General features: G+C 34.5%; 1 protein-coding gene across 3 annotated transcripts in view; it reads right to left on the bottom strand.

The window, feature by feature from the left end:
• The window catches only part of HDX (highly divergent homeobox), a 206,675-nt gene that overhangs the window by 146,408 nt on the left and 40,037 nt on the right, over positions 1 to 20,230 (bottom strand). For all 3 annotated transcript variants that reach the window (XM_023202828.2, XM_023202826.2, XM_023202827.2), the window contains one exon: positions 16,036 to 17,139. In XM_023202828.2, the coding sequence (XP_023058596.1) occupies positions 16,036 to 17,139 (1,104 nt within the window). The remainder of the gene's footprint in view (positions 1 to 16,035; positions 17,140 to 20,230) is intronic.

Below are 20,230 nucleotides of genomic sequence, written 5' to 3'. Positions count from 1 at the left end.
AAGTCCCATCCAGAGAAGTCAAGCAAAAGAAAAAATAAAAGGCAGCAACATTGGAAAATAAGTCAAATTTTCCCTCTTTGTAGATGATCTTCTATCTAGGAAAAACCGGAAACTCCACCAAAATAATTCTTAAATCAGATAAATAAATTCAGTAAAATTGGAGAATAAAATATCAACATATGATAATAAGTAGCATTTCAATAAGCCAATAATAAATTAGCTGAGAAAAAATCAATAAGGCAATGCAATTTGCAATAACTACAAAAAATAGCTAGGAATAAATTTAACCACAAAGGTGAAAGAATTCTACAAGGGAAACTATAAAACACTAATGAAAGAAATTGAAGAAGACACAAACAGAAGGATCTCCTAAGCTCATTACAAAAAAAAAAAAAAAAAAAAAAAAAAATCAGCTGAAAGCATCTCATTACCTGACTTCAAAATACATGACAAGAACAAATAGCATGGTAGTGGTATATAAACAGACATGTAGACAGACCAATGGATCAGAATAGAAAACCCAGAAATAAATCCACAAAGGGAATAAAGCAATAGGACAAAGGCAGTAAGAATGTGTGTTAGAGAAACGATGCTCTCTTCAATAAATGCTACTAGGAAGATTGGATATCCATATGAAGAAGAAGAAACTAGACTCCTGTATATCACAATATACAAACATCAACTCCAGATAAAACCTCAAACATAAGACTCAAAAATTTAAAACTACTGGAAGGAAACATAAGGGAAATACTTCAAGCCATTAGTGTAGACAAAGATTTTATGGCTAAGACCTCAAAAGAAAAGGCAGCACAAACAAAGATAGATAAATGGGACTAAATTAAACAGCTTCCCCATAGAAATGGAAACAATAGAGTGGATAGAAAACCTGTTGAATGGGAAGAAATATTTGCAAACTCTTCATCTGACGAGAGTGACTATTCATTCAGCATATACGACAGACTCAAACAACTCAACAACTAAAAGACAATTTCATCAAAAATTGGCTAATGAGAGAAAGGCAGTGTAAGCTGGCCAATTAGAAGGAACAATTAATTGTCCTCCGCTCAAGAATACCAAACTGAAGAATGATCCACACACACAAAAAAACAATCTTCATAAGAACTAAAAATCAGGTTATCAATCACAGTATTGGCTTTAACTTAATATCACTGAAAGAGGCAATGAAGAGGATTGGAAATAATAGCCGACACCACACTTTAATAGCCGACACCACACCTCCCCCAACCCCAGCAGGATCCATGTGGTGCAGAGAGAAAGTGCAGTGATTGTGGGACTTTGCGTTGAAAATCAATGCTGACCTGTCACAGCAGAAATGAACAATGGGCAGAATTCATTTGGCATTCATGGAGGGAGTATTCAGACCAGCACTAGCCAGAGGGGAATCACTCATCCCAACCGTAGGAATTTGAGTTTTGGCAAGTCTCACCATTGAGGGCTAAAGTGCTTTGCAGTAATAAGTAAACTTGAAAGTCAGTCTAGGTCACAAGGATTGCAGTTCCTGGGCAAGTCCTGGTACTGTGTTGGGCTCACAGCCAGTAGACGTGGGCTGCATATGACCTAGTGAGACAACAGCCAGGGCAGCCAAGGGAGTGCTTGTGACACCTGTCCCCCAACTCTAGATAGTACAGATTGCAGCTGTGGGAGCAACACCTTCCTTTCACTTGAGTAGAGAAGAGGGAAGAGTAAAGAAGAGTTTGTCTTGCAACTTTAATAACAGCTCAGCCACAATAGGATAGGATCCAAGGAAGAGTCTTGAGGCTCCTATTCCAGGGCCTAGCTCCTGAACTACATGTCTAGACACACTCTGGGCCAAAAGGGAACCTGCTGTCTTGAAGGAAAGGACACAGTCCTGGCAGGATTTATCAGCTGCTGACTGAAGTGCCCTTTGAACTTGAATAGTCAGCAGTGGCAGCCAGGAGGTACTTGCCATGGAATTTGGGTAAGAGTCAGATGTCCTGGCTTCAGTTGTGAACAAGCACATTCCCAGCTGTTGTGGGCATGGAGAAAGACACCTTCTGCTTGAGAAAAGTAGAGGAAAAATAAAGGAGACTTTGTCTTGCAGCTTTGGTACCAGCTCAGCCACAGTGGAGTTAGAGCACCAAGCAGGCTCTTGGGGTCCCCAATTCCAGGGCTTGGTTCTGGGATGGAATTTCTAGATGTGATCTGTGCCAGAGGGGATCCCATTGCTTTGAAGGGACAGTCTCAAGTATGGTAATATTCACCACAATATAACTAAAAAGTTCATTGACCTTGAGTGAACACTGGTAGTAGCCAGGCCTGGTCCTGGGGTGGTGGCGGCCAAGAGGTGAGACACCTCTGCATGTGGATAAAGTAGGCAAGAGTTGATAGGACTTTGTCTTGTGGCTTGGGTGTCAGTTCATCCACAATAGAATAGAACACCAAGAAGATTACTAGCTTTTCCAACTCTGGGCCCTTTCTCTTGAATGTCATCTTTGGACCTGCCAGGGGCCAGGGAGAACTTGCCATCCTGAAGAAAAGGATACAAGCCCGGGTAGCCCTGATAATTGTAGAACCGTAAAACCTTGAGCAAACATAGGCAGTAACTAGGCTATAATTTCCATGGACCTGGGGTGAGATCCAGTACTATGCTCATTTCAGGTCTCACCCAGCACACTCCCAGTTGTAGTGGCCACAGGGATGCTTGTGTCATCCCTTCCCCAGTTCCAGGTGACTCAGCACACAGAGAGATTTTCTTTGGGAAAAAGTAAAGGAAGAGAACAAGAGTCTCTGCTTGGTAATCCAGGTAGTTCTTCTGGATCTTATCCAAGACCACTGAGGCGGTACCTATATGAGTCTTACTGGGCTTAGGGTGCTACTTATGCAGATATGGCTGCAGGGACCAAGAACTTGGATCACAACACCCAAGTTCCTTTGAATACCTGAAAAGCCTTCCTAAGGACAGGTACAAATAAGCCCAGACAGTGAAGACTACATTCAATATTTAAATATTCAATGCTCAGGCACAGACAAACATCCACAACCACTAAGGCCATCCAGGAAAACATGACCTCACTGAACAAACTAACTAAAGCACCAGAAACTAATTGTGTACAGCATTCTTTCACATAAAGAATGCAAAATAGTTGTTTTGAGGAAACGCAAAGAAATTCAAGATAACACACAGAAGAAATTCACTAGCCTATCAGATATATTTAACAAAGAGATTGAAATAACTAAAGAAAATAAAGCAGAAATTTTGGAATTGAAAAATGCAACTGATGTACAGAAGAATGATCAGAGTATCTTGGGAGCAGAACTGATCATGCAGAATAAAGAACTAGTGAGTTTGGAGACATGCTGTTTGAAAATAAACAGTCAGAGAAGACAAGATATAAAATAATACAAAATAATAAAGCATGCCTACACCATCAAGAACGTAACTTCAAAACGGCAAATCTAAGAGATTTTGGCCTCAAGAAGGAAGTAGAGAGACAGTAGTATAAAGTGTATACAAAGGGGTAATAACAGAATTTCCCAAACCTAGAGAAAGACATTAATATTCAACTCTCAGGAAGTTATAGAACAGCAAGTAGGCTTAAGCCAAATAAGACTACCACAAGACATTTAATAATTAATCTCCCAAAAGTCAAGGATAAAAAAGGATCCTAAAAGCAGCAAGAGAAAAGAAACAAATGACATACAATGAAGCTCCAATACATCTGGCAGAAGCCTTTTCAGTGGTTACCTTACATACCAGGAGAGAGTGGCATAACATATTTAAACTGCAAAGAAAAAATAAATTGTCCTAGAATAGTGTAGCCAGCAAAAATATCCTTCAAACATGAAGGATAAATAATGACTTTTCCAGACAAACAAAAGCTGAGGATTTCATCAATACTTTATTTGTCCTATGAGAAATGCTAAAGGGAGTTCTTGAATCTGAAAGAAGATTTTAATGAGCAATAAGAAATCATCTGAAGGTACAAATCTCCCCGGTAATTGTAAGTACAGAGAAAATCACAGAATTTTATAACACGATTATTGTGATATTTAAAGTACTCATATCTTGAGTAGAAAGACTAGAAGACAAACCAATAAAAAAAAACATGATTTTTTTTATTAGATTTTTCTTTGCTTGTTTGTTTGTTTATGCAATCAGTGTTAAGTTGTCATCAGTTTCAAATAATGGGATATAAGATATTATTTGCAAGCATCATGGAAACCTCAAATCAAAAAGCATACAATGGATACTCACAAAATAGAAATGAAAACATACCACCAGAGAAAATTACCTTCAATAAAAGGAAGACAAGGAGAAAGGAGAAAAGAAAGAGAAGACCACAAAGTAACCAGAAAACAAATAAAATGGCAGGAGTGAGTTCTTACTTATCAATAACAATATTAAATGTAAATGGACTAAACTCTCTAATCAAAAGACATAGACAGGCTGAATGAATAAAAAAGTAAGACCCAATGATCTGCTGCCTACAAAAAACACACTCTACCTATAAAGACACATCTAGACTGAAAATAAAGACATGAAAAACAAATTCCTTGTTAATGGAAATCAAAGAAGAGCAAGAATAGCCATACTTATATCAGACAAAATAGATTTGAAGACAAAAAGTATAAAAAGAGATAAAGAAAGTCATTATATAATGAAAAGGGGTCAAAACATTAAGAGGCTATAACAGTTGTAAATTCATATGCACCAAACACTGGGGCACACAGATATATAAAACATATATTATTCGAGGTAAAGAGATAGATAGACTCCTACATAATAACATCTAGAGACTTCGACATCCCACTTTCAGCACTGGATGGATAATCCACACAGAAAATCAACAAAGAAACACCAGAGTTAATCTACACCACAGACCAAATAAATCCAATATTTATTTACAAAACATTTCATCCAGTGGTGGCAGAATATGCATTCTTCCCCTCAGCATAAGGATCATTCTCAAGAATAGACCACAAGTTAGGCCACAAAATCTTTTTATTTTTGGCTATTTTAAAAGGTAATTTTGACATAACTATGCTTACAGAAGTACACACAAATTATTTAATAGAATGCCTTTTACATTTAACTTCTCCTACACAATTTGGACCACAAACTTGGTACATGGCTTAAGATTTTTTTAAAAAATCACAATGTGGTTTATCTATTACTAGTGCATAAAAGACTCTCTATAAAATACTGCTAAAGAAGATTCAAGAACCTTGAGAAATGTACATTTGGTTCACCTCAGAAAAATAACACATATTGTACTCTATATGTTTATAATATGGTGCAACAAAACATTGTTGTAATGTCTTAATGCCAGCATAGAAACTTCAATAACTAATAGATATAGACGGGAGTGAGGGGGAGCCTATGTACATATTTGAAACTGTACTAAGATAGCTGATTTGCTTAATATTGCATGTAGATGGTAAGTATACTAAAATCAATATTTGAGTAATTTCTTCACTCTGAATTAATACTATCTGCTCTCTTCATCTCATGAGGTAAACAAGAAAATGGGGCATGCTAGCTGTAACTTTTTCTGATGCATGAAAAATCATAAATTATGTTTCTTTCTCAACTTTACAGTCCAGAAGTGACAATATACTACAGCAAGGTGTTTCTTCCATTGTCAACATTCATAGAGTGACATATAACGTATACTAGAATTTTAATTTGTGTCAACACTCATGTGCAAAATATAACATGCTAACCTTTTGTTTCTTGATCATAAGAAAAAATTCTAGCTTCAATTCTATCCAGTGTGGGGGAGGGGAAATTGGAAAATAAAAACATTCGAGCAATTGTGTGCAAATATCACTTTTTTCAAATGAAAGAATTTCCAACTGAACCAGAAGTTCATACTGCTAATTCACATTTCATTGAAATATTTTTTAATAAGTAAGAATACATGGTATTAATGTTCAAAACCTAATACAGGCAAGCCAATTAAGTTCTTATTTTTTGGAAGAAGGCCTCAAGACCCAATCAATTTCTAGTAACAATGTTTTTGCAGATCAGTTTAATAATAAGTGGTTTTTATTTCCTTCATATATTTTGTTTTGGTCTTAAAGACTAGATTAAAATTTAGTCAATCCCCTAGAAGGCAACTGGTTTTACTTTTGCATTATCAAAAAAAAAAAAAAAAAAAAAAAAAAAAAATCCACAAAAAATCCTCTTCTCCAAACCAATTCCTAATACTGAATCTGTGCTCAAGATGAATCTTTTTCTGTACAATGTAAATGGTTACTTAGGTGAAATGTACCCATGAACATTAAAACGAGTTATTAGAAAGATTTAGCTAGATTTATAATTTAAGTTTTAAAACATAAATACATGTAGCTTGATCTTCTGTTGACAGTGACTGCCAGACCCTAGATTTCAATATTTACAAATTCCCATTTCATGCACACAAAACATATACCATTATCACACAACTTACTCCTCATAGACTGGGAGATTCTTCTGTTGCTTTAAATCTTTGGCCTCCCAGTCAATTTCAAGGTCAAACAACTTTTAACTCAAACTTCACTCTCAGACTGTTAACAAATTTCCACCCACACATGATTAATGCTTATCATGTACCCACACATGATATTTCCTGTTCTACTGGCAAAATTGGAAACCTGCCTCAAAGAGGTCATCAGATTTAAGAAAAATGGATCATAAACTGGTTATTGCAAAATACACTATGAAAGATCAGAATTCAAGATTCCCTACTGGTGTCATACTTCATTTTACTGCAATGACTAAGTGCTTTCAGAAAAACAAAGAAAGAAGTCTTAAGTTGGATTATTTCATACTTTTTAGATACTAGGTAAAGAACCTACAAAAATGTTTTGGAGTATACACCCTACCAAAAAAGTGTTTTAAAAACTCAGGAAATGGAATTATATCAAGTATCTTATCTGGCCACAATGGAATAAAACTAGAAATCAATAACAAGAGCAAGACTGAAAAGTATACAAATGCATGGAAATTAAACAATATGTTCCTGAATGATCAGTAAGCGAATTAATAAAATAAAAAGAATATTTAAAAATTTCTCAAAACAAATGATAATGATAAAACAACACACCCCAAACAATGGGATATAGCCAAAGCAATACTAAGAGGAAAGTTTAAAGCTGTAAGTGCCTACATTCAAAAAGTAGAAAAACTTTAGATAGACAACTAAAGATGCATTTCAGAGAACTAGAAAAGAAAGAGCAAACCAAATCCAAAGTTATTAGAAAATAAAAATAAAAATCAGAGCAGAAATCAATGAAATTGAAATAAAAAATAGTACAAAAGATCAATGAATTTAAAAGTTGGTTTTTAAAAATTATAAGAAAACTGACAAACCTTTAGTGAGACTAACTGTGGGGAGAAAAGAGAGAATACTCAAATAAACAAAATCAGAGGTAAAAAAGGAGACATTACAACTGATAGTGCAGAAATTCAAAGGATCATTAGAAGCTATAATGAGCAACTATATGCCAGTAACTTGGAAAACCTGAAAGGAACTGAAAAATTTACAGATACATACAACCTACCAAAATTGAACCATTAAAGCATTCAAAACCTGAACAGATCAGTAATAAGTAACAAGATTGAAGCAATAACAAAAAGTCTCCCAGCAAAGAAAAGCCAGGGACCTGATATCTTCACTGCTAAATTTTACCAAACACTTAAGAACTAATACCATTCCTACTCAAACTATTCCAAAAGATGGAGGATGAGAACATACTTCCAAACTCATTCTATGAGGCCAGCATCACCCTAAGACCAAAACCAGACAAAGATGTCTCAAAACAAAACAAAACAAAATGAAAACTACAGACAAATATCCCTGATGAATACTGATACAAAACTTAAGAACACATTAAAAAGATCATTCATCATGGCTAAGTTGGATTTATCACAGAAACTTAAGGACGGTTAGACTTATGCAAAGTAACCAATGTGGTACATCATATCAGCAAAATGAAGGAACAAAACCATATGATCATTTGAATTGATGCTGAAAATTATTTGATAAAAGTCAATATCCCTTCATGATAAAAAGAAAAATTCTTCTCAAAAACTGGGTATAGAAGGAGCATACCACAACACATTGAAAGCCATATATGACAGATCCACAGCTAGTATCATACTGAATGGGGACAAAATGAAAGCCTTTCCTCAAAGATGTGGAAAACAACCAGAATGCCCACTTTCACCACTGTTATTCAAAATAGTACTGGAAGCACTAGCTAGAGCAATCAACCAAGAGAAGGAAAGAAATAAGTTTGAAAGGGGAAGTCATATTATCTTTGTTTGCAGATGATATAATCATATATTTGGAAAAATCTAAACACTCTGCCAAAAAACTATTAGAACTAATAAACAAATTGAGTAAAGTTGCAGGATATAAAATCAACATACAAAAATCTGTAGCATTTCTAAATGCTAACAGCAAACATTCTGGAAAGGAAGTAATCCCATTTACAATAGCTACACAAAAAAATAATACCTAGGAAATTACTAAAAGAAAAGTGAAATATTTCTATAATGAAAGCTATAAAACATTGATGAAAGAAATTGAAGAGGACACAACAGAACTGATAGTCCATGCTAATGAATTAGAGGAATCAATATTTTTAAGGTGTCTATACTATGTAAAGCAATCTATAGATTCAATTCAATCCCTATCGAAATACCAATGACATTCTTCACAGAAACAGAAAAAAAAAAAAAAAATGTAAAATCTATATGGAACCATAAAAGAACCAGAATATCCAAAGCTATTCTGAGCAAAAAGATCAAAACTGGAGAAATCACATTACCTGACTTCAAATTGTGGTACAAAGCTGTAGTAACCAAAATAGCATGATACTGGCATAAGAACATACACATAGACAAATGAAACAGAATAGAGAACCCAGAAACAAATCCATACACCTACAGTGAACTCATGCTTGACAATATTGCCAAGAGCATAACACTGGGAAAAGGACAGCCTCTTCAACAAATGGTGCTAGGAAAACTGGACATTCATATGGAGAAGAATGAAACTAGACCCCTATCTCTCACCATAAAAAAATTTTTTTAAAAAAATGTATTAAAAACAAATCTAAGACCAGAAACTATGGAATTACTAGAAGAAAACTTTGGCAAAAATCTCCAGGACACTGTACTTGACAAAGATTTCTTGAGCAATACTCCACAAGCACAGGAAACCAAAGTAAAAATGGACAAATGGGATCACATCAAGTTAAAAAGCTTCTGCACAGTAAAGGAAACAATCAACAAAGTGAAGAGACAACACACAGAATGGGAGAAAAATACCTAAAACTACCTGTCTGACAAAGGATTGATCATCAGAATATATAAGGAGCTCAAACAACTCTACAGGAAAAAAATCTAACAATCTGATTTAGTAATGGGAAAAACACCTGAACAGACATTTCTCGAAATACGACACACAAATTGCCAACAGGTATATGGAAAGGTTCTCCACAACATTAATCTTCGGACAATTGCAAATCAAAACTAAAATGAGATATCATCTCACCCCAGTTAAAATGGTTTTTATCCAAAAGACAGGCAATAACAAATTCTGGTGAAGATGTAGAGAAAAGGGAATCTTCATAAACTGCTGGTGGGAATACAAATTAGTACAAGCACTATGGAGAACAGTTGGCGGTTCCTCAGTAAACTAAAAATAGAGCTACCATAAAATCCAGCAATAAAGGTATCAGTATTTATCAAAAATAAAGGAAATCAGTAAATTGAAGAGATATCTGCACTCCCATGTTTATTTTAGCACTATTCACAATAGCCAAGATTTAGAAACAACCTGAGTGTCCATCAACAGGTGAATAAATAAAGAAAATATGGTATGTATACACAATGGAGAACTACTCAGTCATAAATAACAATGAGATTCTGTCATTTGCAACAACAGGGATGGGATTGGAGGTCATTATGTTAAGACAAATAAGCCAGGCACAGAAAGACAAACATCATGTATTCTCACTTATTTGCAGGAGCTAAAATTTAAAACAACTGAACTCATGGAGATAAAGAGTAAAGAGATGATTACCAGAGGCTGGAAAGAGTAGTGTATTTTTTACAATCAAAGCGCAATAAGCCAAAATACCAATGTGGTAAATGAGTATTGGGCTGTTCTTTTGATACTAAAGAAAACAAAACCCAGTAAAGGAGTAGTCAGAACATTCATCATCATAATTGAGTGATATTGTTCTATTAATTAAAAAGTTAAGAAATTTTTTAAAATTAGCATCAAAGAGAGTAATAAACTTAGAAAGAAATTAAGGAGACAGAAATTTTCTCTACTGAGAAGTATATAACATTCTTGAAAGAAATCTGAACAGATGTAATGAGTGAAAAATCATAACACATTCATGGATCAGAAACATAATATGAAGTACTAATGCATGCCATGACATGAATGAACCTTAAAAACATCGTACTAATTGAAAGAAGCCACTCTCAAATGGCCCATATTATATGACTCCATTTATATTAAAATGCAGAAAAGATAAATCCATAGAGATAGAAACATTAATGGTTGCTTAGTGACAGGATAGGGGATGCCGTGTGCTAATGCGTATGGGGTTCATTATTGAGGTGATTAAATGTTCAAAAATTAGATTGTGGTGCTGCTTGAACAACTCTGTGAATATATTAGAAACCACTCAATTCACACTTTTAATGTGTGAATTTTATATTATGTAATATATGTCTTAATCAAATTATTTAAAAGTGATCCCTGCTAACTCTACCCACTCAACACAGATTACAATTATTTTTTTAAAAACTTGAATATTTTCCTGAGAGTCATTTTGACCAAGCCACTCAATCTTACTGGCTCTCATTTTCCTCAGGCAAAATAGCATTTGTGTTGGTTTAAATGCCTTGATATTTAAAGTTTCTATTGTTATTAAACTTTTGTTTCTTTTTAACAAAAGCGCTAAAGTCCACAAGTAATAAAGAAGGTTGGAAGACATTACCAAGGCACTTTTACTAATAGAAATGTATTGTGCTTACAAAGATTTTAAAAGAAGTTCACCAAAGTGCTTTACTTCTATTAATTCCGAAGACCTTCTAAAATCCATGAGAGATGTGAATGCAATTAATTATCAATCCACAATAATAATTGAAATGATACATGTTGTATTTATGGCGCCTTTCTTCCAAAGTGCCCCAATATCTTCACAAAGATGATCATTAATAAACTTTAATCACAACAGCACTCTTGTGATAAGCAGGCAGTCTGACATAGAGGTAATATGAAAAGTGAATGGCACTTTGGAGGGAGACCAATATGATTGTAATCTGACTCCATGAGTGAGGTTAGCCTGGAGAGTTTTTGAAATGGAACTTGATTGTTCATAGTATCTTGCTATAGTCACATCCTGCTGGTTTCCTTAATACCACTTCAACCCTTAATATTATATTCCCAAGAGGCTCCTAAAGAGAGCTGATTTTAACTTCTTAGTATCCTTTAGGATTTCTTTAATTTGTACTCAATTTTCTAAATAGCTTAGTAGTATACTATCCTCCAGAAATAGTATCTCAGCTTGAAGATAAGTGTTGTAACACAGAAAAGAGGCAACTATCTCTGCTGTATACTTTCAGGGTGAGAAACCCAAGAGAATTGTTTGTTTTCTTACAGTTTCATAGCAAGAATGTTGACAAAATGGAGAACTACAAACCACTGCTCAAGGAAATAAGACAGGACACAAATAAACGAAAAAACATTCCATGCTCACGGATAGGAAGAATCAATATTGTGAAAATGGCCATACTGCCCAAAGTAATTTATAGATTCAATGCTATCCCCATCAAGCTACTATCCACTTTATTCACAGAATTAGAAAAAAACTACTTTAAATTTCATAAGGAACCAAAAGAGAGCCTGCATAGCCAAGACAATCCTAAGCAAAAAGAACAAGGCTGGAGGCATCACACTATCTGACTTCAAACTACACTAAAAGGCTACAGTAACAAAGACAACATAGTACTGGTACTAAAACAGATATATAGACAAATGGAACAGAACAGAGGCCTCAGAAATAACACCTCACATCTACAACCATCTGATCTTCGACAAACCTGACAAAAACAAGCAAAGGGGAATGCATTCCCTATTTAATAAATGGTGCTGGGAAAACTGGCTAGCCATATGTAGAAAATTGAAATTGAACTTCTTTACACCTTATACAAAAATTAACTCAAGATGGATTAAAGACTTAAATGTAAGACCTAAAACCATAAAAATCCTAGAACAAAACCCAGGCAATACCATTCAGGACATAGGCATGGGCAAAGACTTCATGACTCAAACACCAAAAGCAATGGGAACAAAAGCCAAAATTGACAAATGTGATCTAATTAAACTAAAGAGCTTCTGCACAGCAAAAGAAACTATCATTAGAGTGAACATGCAACCTACAGTATGGGAGAAAATTTTTGCAATCTATTCATCTGACAAAGGTCTAATATCCAGAATCTACAAAGAACTTAAACATATTTACAAGAAAAAAAAAAATCTCATCAAAAAGTGGGCAAAAGATATGAACATGCACTTCTCAAAAGAAGACATTTATGCAGCCAACAAACATATGAAAAAAGGCTCATCATCACTGGTCATTGGAGAAATGCAAATCAAAACCACAATGAGATACCATCTCATGCCGGTTAGAATGGTGATCATTAAAAAGTCAGGAAACAACAGATGCTAGAGAGGATGTGGAGAAATAGGAACGCTTTTATACTGTTGCTGGGATTTTAAATTAGTTCAACCATTGTGGAAGTCAGTGTGGCGAATCCTCAAGGATCTAGAACCAGAAATACCATTTGACCCAGCAATCCCATTACTGGGTATATACCCAAAGGATTATAAATCATTCTACTCTAAAGACACATGCACATGTATATTTATTGCAGCATTATTCACAATAGCTAAGACTTGGAACCACCCAAGTTTCCATCAATGATAGAATGGATAAAGAAAATGTAGCACATATACACCATGGAATACTATGCAGCCATAAAAAAGGATTAGTTCATGTCCTTTGCAGGAGCATGGATGAAGCTGGAAACCATCATTCTCAGCAAACACAAGAACAAAAAAACCAAACACTGCGTGTTCTCACTCTTATGTGGGAGGTGTACAATGAGAACACATGGACGCAGGGAGGGGAACATCTCACACTGGGGCCCATTGAGGGGTGGGGGGCTAGGGGAGGGATAGCATTAGGAGAAATACCTAATGTAGATGATGGTTTGATGGGTGAAGCAAAGCACCATGGCAAGTGTATACCTATGTAACAAACCTGCACATTCTGCACATGTACCTCAGAACTTAAAGTATAATAATAATAATGATAATAGAAAGTTGACAAAATGACCACGGATTCTATTCTAAGTTCTGATCCACGAGTGTTGGTGATAGAGCTTCAGCAACACCTTGGAGGCTAAAACTCCATGGATTCCACTTCTCCATGCTGACTTGATTTTCCAAATATTAACTAACTGAACAAAGAGTTGAGGTTAAATGATTCCCCAGGGCTTCTCCACCATATTCTCTCAAGTCAGGTTGGCTTACACAGGTCTGATATAGTATAACAATGGGCTTTTAATGGTTGTAATGAAGGTGATAGCTTACTGCCAGTCTTCTTTCAGCCAGTAATACATTTTATTTATTTCTCAAATAACTTCTGATAATTGTGGTCTGTGCAAAATTTTACTTGAAATGGAACGTAAATGAGACATAGACTAGCAGAGTTTCATTAACTTTCCAACTATTAGTTCGTATGTTTAAGAAGTTTATGTGCCAGGAAAGGCACAAAGAGCCTTGCATAGATTTTTTTTTTTTTTTTTCGTTTCCTGTCACTAGATTCCTGTGAAGTAGGAATTAGTAACCACATTATACAAATAAAGAAACTGTTACACAAGAGGATAAGCCACTGGCTATACTATACCTTCTTATCTGTTCACAAGCAGAAAATGGCAGAGCTTGAATTTGAATCCAGGTTTGTCCATGCTCTAAGCTTATACTCTAAATTGTTATGTCAGGTTGCCTTTCTTTTAAGAAGATTACCATTCTTACAATAGTTGCTAAATTTTGTTGCAATAAATAAAATAAAAGCAGGTTATTTTATTTTAAAAAATTGTTTCTTCAAAAGCTCTGTCAGAAAAAAGTAGAGTATGTAAAGGTAAAATCACAGGTTAAATTATCGTTTAGGAAGTGGTGGATTTAAAAAAAAAATAAAATTAAACCTTGCATTCTCAGACCTCCCAGTAAGTCAAATACACTTGAAATAGTTATGCTGTATGGTAAAGTAGAAAATACAATAAATAATACATTTCTGAGTTGAAATTCTGATTTTGTCATTTACTAGCTATGTAATCCTAGGCAAGCAATTGAAATATGGATAAAATGCCTATCTGTCCAGATCATCATGAAGATTAAATGAATTTAGTTATATAAAGTGACCAAAGGTCCCAGCACATGGTCAGCCCTCAACAAATGGTAAGTGTTATTGTTATTACTATTATTAAGAACAACACTGAAGGGGTAAAGACGTGCAAAAGAGTAGGTGGATGAAGGAGAAATGTGTAGAGGATATTGATGGTATGATTCAATGTTACTCTAAGCATGCTTCTTTAAAGAACAAGCACATAAAAATGAGTCAGTTGTCAATAAAGAATGACTATTAATGATGATGATGGAGTTCTTGTGTTATGACCAGTTGATAGAGGGATACTTCCTATACTGTGTTATTGCTTTTTATTTTCAAGCAGAGAGCTGTAAGATGGAGGGAGCTAAAAGAAGATGGTTCCTTAAACTGGTTCAGAACAGCCTGGAAGCATCTTAAATCCAGACAAATCTTAAGTATTGTGGTTGAAAAGATAGGAAGTGCTAGGCTGGGCCCAGTGGCTTACGCCTGTAATCCCAGCACTTTGGGAGGCCGAGGTGGACAGATCACCTGAGGTCAGGAGGTCAAGACCAGTCTGGTCAACATGGTGAAATCCAATCTCTAATAAAAATACAAAAATTAGCTGGGCGTGGTGGCACATGCCTGTAGTCCCAGCTACTCGGGAGGTTGAGGCAGGAGAATTGCTTGAACCGGGGAGCAGAGGTTGCAGTGAGCCAAGATCACATCACTGCACTCCAGCCTGGGTAACAGAGTGAGACTCCGTCTAAAAAAAAAAAAAAAAAAAAGGAAAAGAAAAGAGAAGAAGTTCTAGCCAGTAGTAAGGAAAAATGGCAACTGTTCAAGCTCTGCTATTCAAATTCTCTAAAGCAGATTTTTCAGAGGGAATTATCTATAGGTTAAGAGATGTTCTGAGGTAGGCTTATACCTCACTGTTAATGTGATTATTTGAAGCATACCTGAACAATTGAATATATGAAACAGTAAATAAATAACAACTATTTTGCACATAGGTCTAAAATTGCAATAATTCTTACTCTGAATATGTCTTTTCCCTATAAACTTTTTAAATGACTATTTGACTACTGTCTCACTTAATGTTTTAATAAAGCATTTACATTTATAAAAAGCAGTTGGTTGAGTTACCATAGCCTCTGACTTCTCAGCCATCAGCACCTAAAGAAATGATTGACTTGCCTGGGTATGTACCAGGGAAGCCACCACTCATCTAGTGACAGCTCCCCAAAATGCAACTGAAAACCATTATAGGAATAATCTATTTTCAAGAGCATGAGCCTGACCAATTTAACTCTATTTTAGCAGTGGGAAGTTCCATACTACCCATTAAGCTCCCATTTCCTGAACAAAATCATTTCAAATGTCAGGCAAAAACTGTCATACCATAAAAATGACTATATTCCTGAAAAAAAGACCTCATCATTTAAAAACATGAGAAACAAAGCACAAGATTCTTCAAGGAGTTATCCCCAAACCACCACTTTGTAGTAAAAATCTCACATTACTTCAATATACGAGTTAAGTGATCCAGGTCCCAAATCTAACTGTATACAAACACAATTTTTAAAACCTTTATAAAATAAATTTACACATTACCTGGTAATTGTTTTGGTTTTGTGATAATCTCAATTGGTTTGATGATGCAAAATGAGAAGAAAAATTACTCCGTAATGGATTTGTATTACTGTACATTGTACTAGATGCTGTATGTAATGAGGTCCGTGGTGTCAAATGGTAGTTTCTGTTTTGGTACAGTACACTGTCTGACATATCTCTAATATTCACCATTTGTGAATTTGGCATATTTCTTCCTGGTCCAGGCAAGGTTGTACTTTGGTTCTCAGCTCGAAGGGAACTGCCACTTTCATAAAATCTCGAATAGCTTGGTATCTGTGCTCTCATCGATGCCAGCTCTTCCTCTCTGGCATATTCATCCTCAGCATCTCCAGTCTCCATTGCAATGGACAAACAATTTCCTTCTGCTGAGCTAGGCTTCTGTGGGGCATTTCCTCCCAGAATTCTCTGGGGGTAATCGCTAACTGCCAATGAAAACACTTCACGGATTTCCAAGTTTTGTGTTCTACAGTAAGGGTCTCTAATAGTTGGCTTTTGCCCACATAAGTTATGTAATGCTGGACCTGTGTGTTCAGGCTTATATGACCTTTGAATCCCAACTGGTTCAATTTTACAAGGTCGGTGGCACACAGAAGATTTTTGAGGTACTGTCATTTCAGAAGCTTGTACTGAAGAGTTTCCATAGTTTTTCTTTGTGTGATTGAATACTGAGTTTCCAGCATTTAGCACACTGGTCTGTCTTGACAAAATAATTGTTTTTTCACCTAGGAGTAGGGAAGCATTTTTACAGTGTGCTACTTGTCTTTGAACAGGAATGTGCAACTGAAACTCAGTATCATTTTTAGTGGCTGTTTTCTGCATAGGGATTTTATGTGCTTCTGTAATTTGTGTGTCTGTATGTTTGTTTGTTCCTTGCCTACTTGATGAACTGGCTGGACTGTATATACCAGTCACAATGACATCATTATTGGCAGATGCCCAAGAAGACTGCTGGCTTGAGGGTCGAGTAATATTAACCACATTTCTGACTGTAATGTCTGGAGCTGACAAAGAGGTTCCTGTTGTTGCTGTTCCAGATTCAGAGTTCTTACTACTCATCTTTCTTCTCTTATTGCCAACCCACGTCTGGAAGGATAAAACATGGTATTATAAAAAAAAAAATTTTAAAACAAACTAAGAAAAAACAAATTTTACATGATACATTATATTTTCATTTGTCTTGGAACCAAGGTGTACATAAAGGTAAAAGAAAAAGATAACATAACAGAAAAGCTAACTAAAGTATAAAGACAAAGATGATCAGGGACTCATACTTAATAAATACCTTCAAACTTTGAGAACAAAGTGTATTATTGTTTCTCTCCTCATAACACATCCAACTAATATGTATCAAGAAACTTAAAAACGTTTATACACTTTGACATAGTAAACATATTTATGGTAATTTATCCTAAAAATAACCTACAAATGTAGATAAAGTTTATATGCAATGATGTTCATCATGTATTTATTTATAATACTGAAAAATTAAGAACATACTAAAGGTAGGCTATTTAATGGCATTAAGAAATGCTCATAGTATTGTTAAACAAATACACAATTGCAATCTTTAGGCTCATCAACTTCCATTTTATAAATATATCATAACTTGCTTAATTTCATACTATCAGATATTTATAGTTTTTGAAATATTCTTTATTATAAATCATATTGCCATATACCTCATTGTAGATGCAACTTTGTACTGCTGCTCCATTAGAATGTAATACTAAAAGAAAAATTGCTAGGCTCTAACATTTTCAAAGTGCCCTCCAATGAAAGAGTTCTGGTTTCCTCACACCCTCACCAAGAGTTTGCATTATCTTTTTATAGTCTTTACTAGTCCAGGAATAAATAAAAAGTGTATAACTGCTGCTTTGATATGAATTTCTATGGTTACAATATTACTTTCATAGAATTCCCTATCCATTACCTTTACCTATTTTTATATTGAGGTGTTTACCTTTTTAAATTGATTTGTAAGAGTAATTTTCTACTAAAGATAGTAATAATTATTTGTTATAAGTTGCAAATTTTGTTTTCAGTTTGTCATTAATTTATGGTAGTTATTGTCTTCTTTACATTTTTCTCTACTTACCAAATTTCATACAATAAATAGATATTTTCTAAACAGAATAAGATTAATAAAAATACTAGTGGTTGACATTTAGGATTTAATTGCAAAATACATATTTTAATGTAAGTAATTTATTATAATTATCTTAGTATTATTTTTCTGAGTCACGGATCTAAAATTATACAATAAGAAATATATTCTGTAATGTGATTACTAAATTTTATAATGATTCCAAAATGCATACCATATTATAAACACCAAAGCACATTAATCTATTAAGAATTAAACAGGCCAGGCCCAGTGGCCCATGCCTGTAACCCCAGCACTTTGGGAAGCCAAGGCAGGAGGATCTCTTGAGGCCAACATTTTGAGACCAGCCTGGGCAATATAGTGGGACTCAGTCTCCACCAAAAATTTTCCTAAAAAAGGATCAAAAGAAATGAATAAATGAAAACATGAAATGAACTAGCCTTGAACAAACATGGTTCAGAGTATATTTCTTTAACTTTTATATGGATGTGTTTTTGAAGATCACATAAACTGTCAAATTTTCAATGTTTACTGTACATCTTATACAATTTAAAATTATATACAACATTAGTGTTGCTGTAATACTGTAAATAAAAGCTAATATGTATTGAATCCCCATTATGTGATCTCTCTATAGATAGATAGAGAGATAGATAGAGAGATAGATAGATAGGTAGATAGATAGATAGATAAATAGATAGATAGATTGATAGATTTTCATTTTCCTTGGAACCAAGGTGTACATACAGGTAAAAGAAAAAAATAAAATAAAATAAAATAAAGTATAAAGAATCTATAATAATCTATAAAGGATCTATAATAAAGGATCTATAATAGATCTATCTATATAGAGTGTTATACATATACATATGTATAAAAATCCTCCTTTGGTAGGTGTTATTTTTCTAATTGTGTAAATGAAGAAACTGAGGTTCAGAAATAATAAATAACTTGTGGAAGGATATTCTAGGGGCAAGTGAGAGAGCAAAGATTCCGTCAATTCTACCTTGCCTGAAAGCACATTAAACTTTCCACTACCCTACATGTAGTGGTTAGAAACTCCTGAAAATAGTCATCTCTATTGGCCATTTTATTTTTATAATTATTGTTTCTCCCATAAAGAAAATGTTCCACAAAGTAAAGTAGTGTTCCACTTTACTTCACATGAGGCAGTGGGAATTTTAAACTCACTCTGACTTTCATGAAACAGCAGGAGTGAGAATGATAAGCAGAAAGATGTACAAATATAAATGTCACAGGAGACAGGGGAGAAAAACTAAAAGGTTTTAAATTGTATACTAGAGAAATATTTAAAACTAAAATGTTAAAAGTTGAATTTTACAAATATTCAAAATAAGTTGCCACATTATGGCTTTTTAAGTAAAAATAGTCTGTGAGAAGCATAACGTATTTGTACATAATCTTTACAAAAATAGAAAAGCATTACATTAAAAAATTTAATGGGAAAGCACAGTAAAATTATAAAATTTGAATTCAAGAACTATGACATCTGGAGGGCAGCTCTGGGCCACTTAAAAAAAGAAAAACACATGCACACAACATAACCTACTGTGTTCTCTTCACACAATGTCTACCTTAACTCAGGAAGTTTAAGAGTGATTTTAGTGCATTGCAAATTTATGGCTTACTTATAAAGCTGTATAGTTTATACATACATATGCATATTATATATAGTTTCTTATGTAGCTTAATAGATATTTATATAATGTACCCATCAAAAAGTAAAATGCAGTAGAATAATATCCATATACATGAGAAATAGCTATATAGCAACCTAGCAACCTCCCTTGTCCAGAACACAACCAACATAGATGTCATGAGATCCATGTACTTCACTACAACACCTAACCTTAAAACCAACTGTCAACAACAAATTAGAAATTGCAAAATAGAAGGGATATTAGTGATAGAGGTTGCTGTTGACAGGCACCCCGAGAGTACCAACACTAAAATTGTTCACTAAACGTTGCTCACTAAAGGGAAAAGAAAAGGAACACAAAACAGAAGTAATGTGAGAAATCACTAAATAGCAGTCTGGCGTCCTTTAAT

Source organism: Piliocolobus tephrosceles, chromosome 12, assembly GCF_002776525.5.
Source record: "Piliocolobus tephrosceles isolate RC106 chromosome 12, ASM277652v3, whole genome shotgun sequence".
Classification (NCBI taxonomy): Eukaryota; Metazoa; Chordata; class Mammalia; order Primates; family Cercopithecidae; genus Piliocolobus; species Piliocolobus tephrosceles.
Note: the sequence above shows the minus strand (reverse complement) of the source record. Positions and strands in the feature narration are given on the sequence as shown.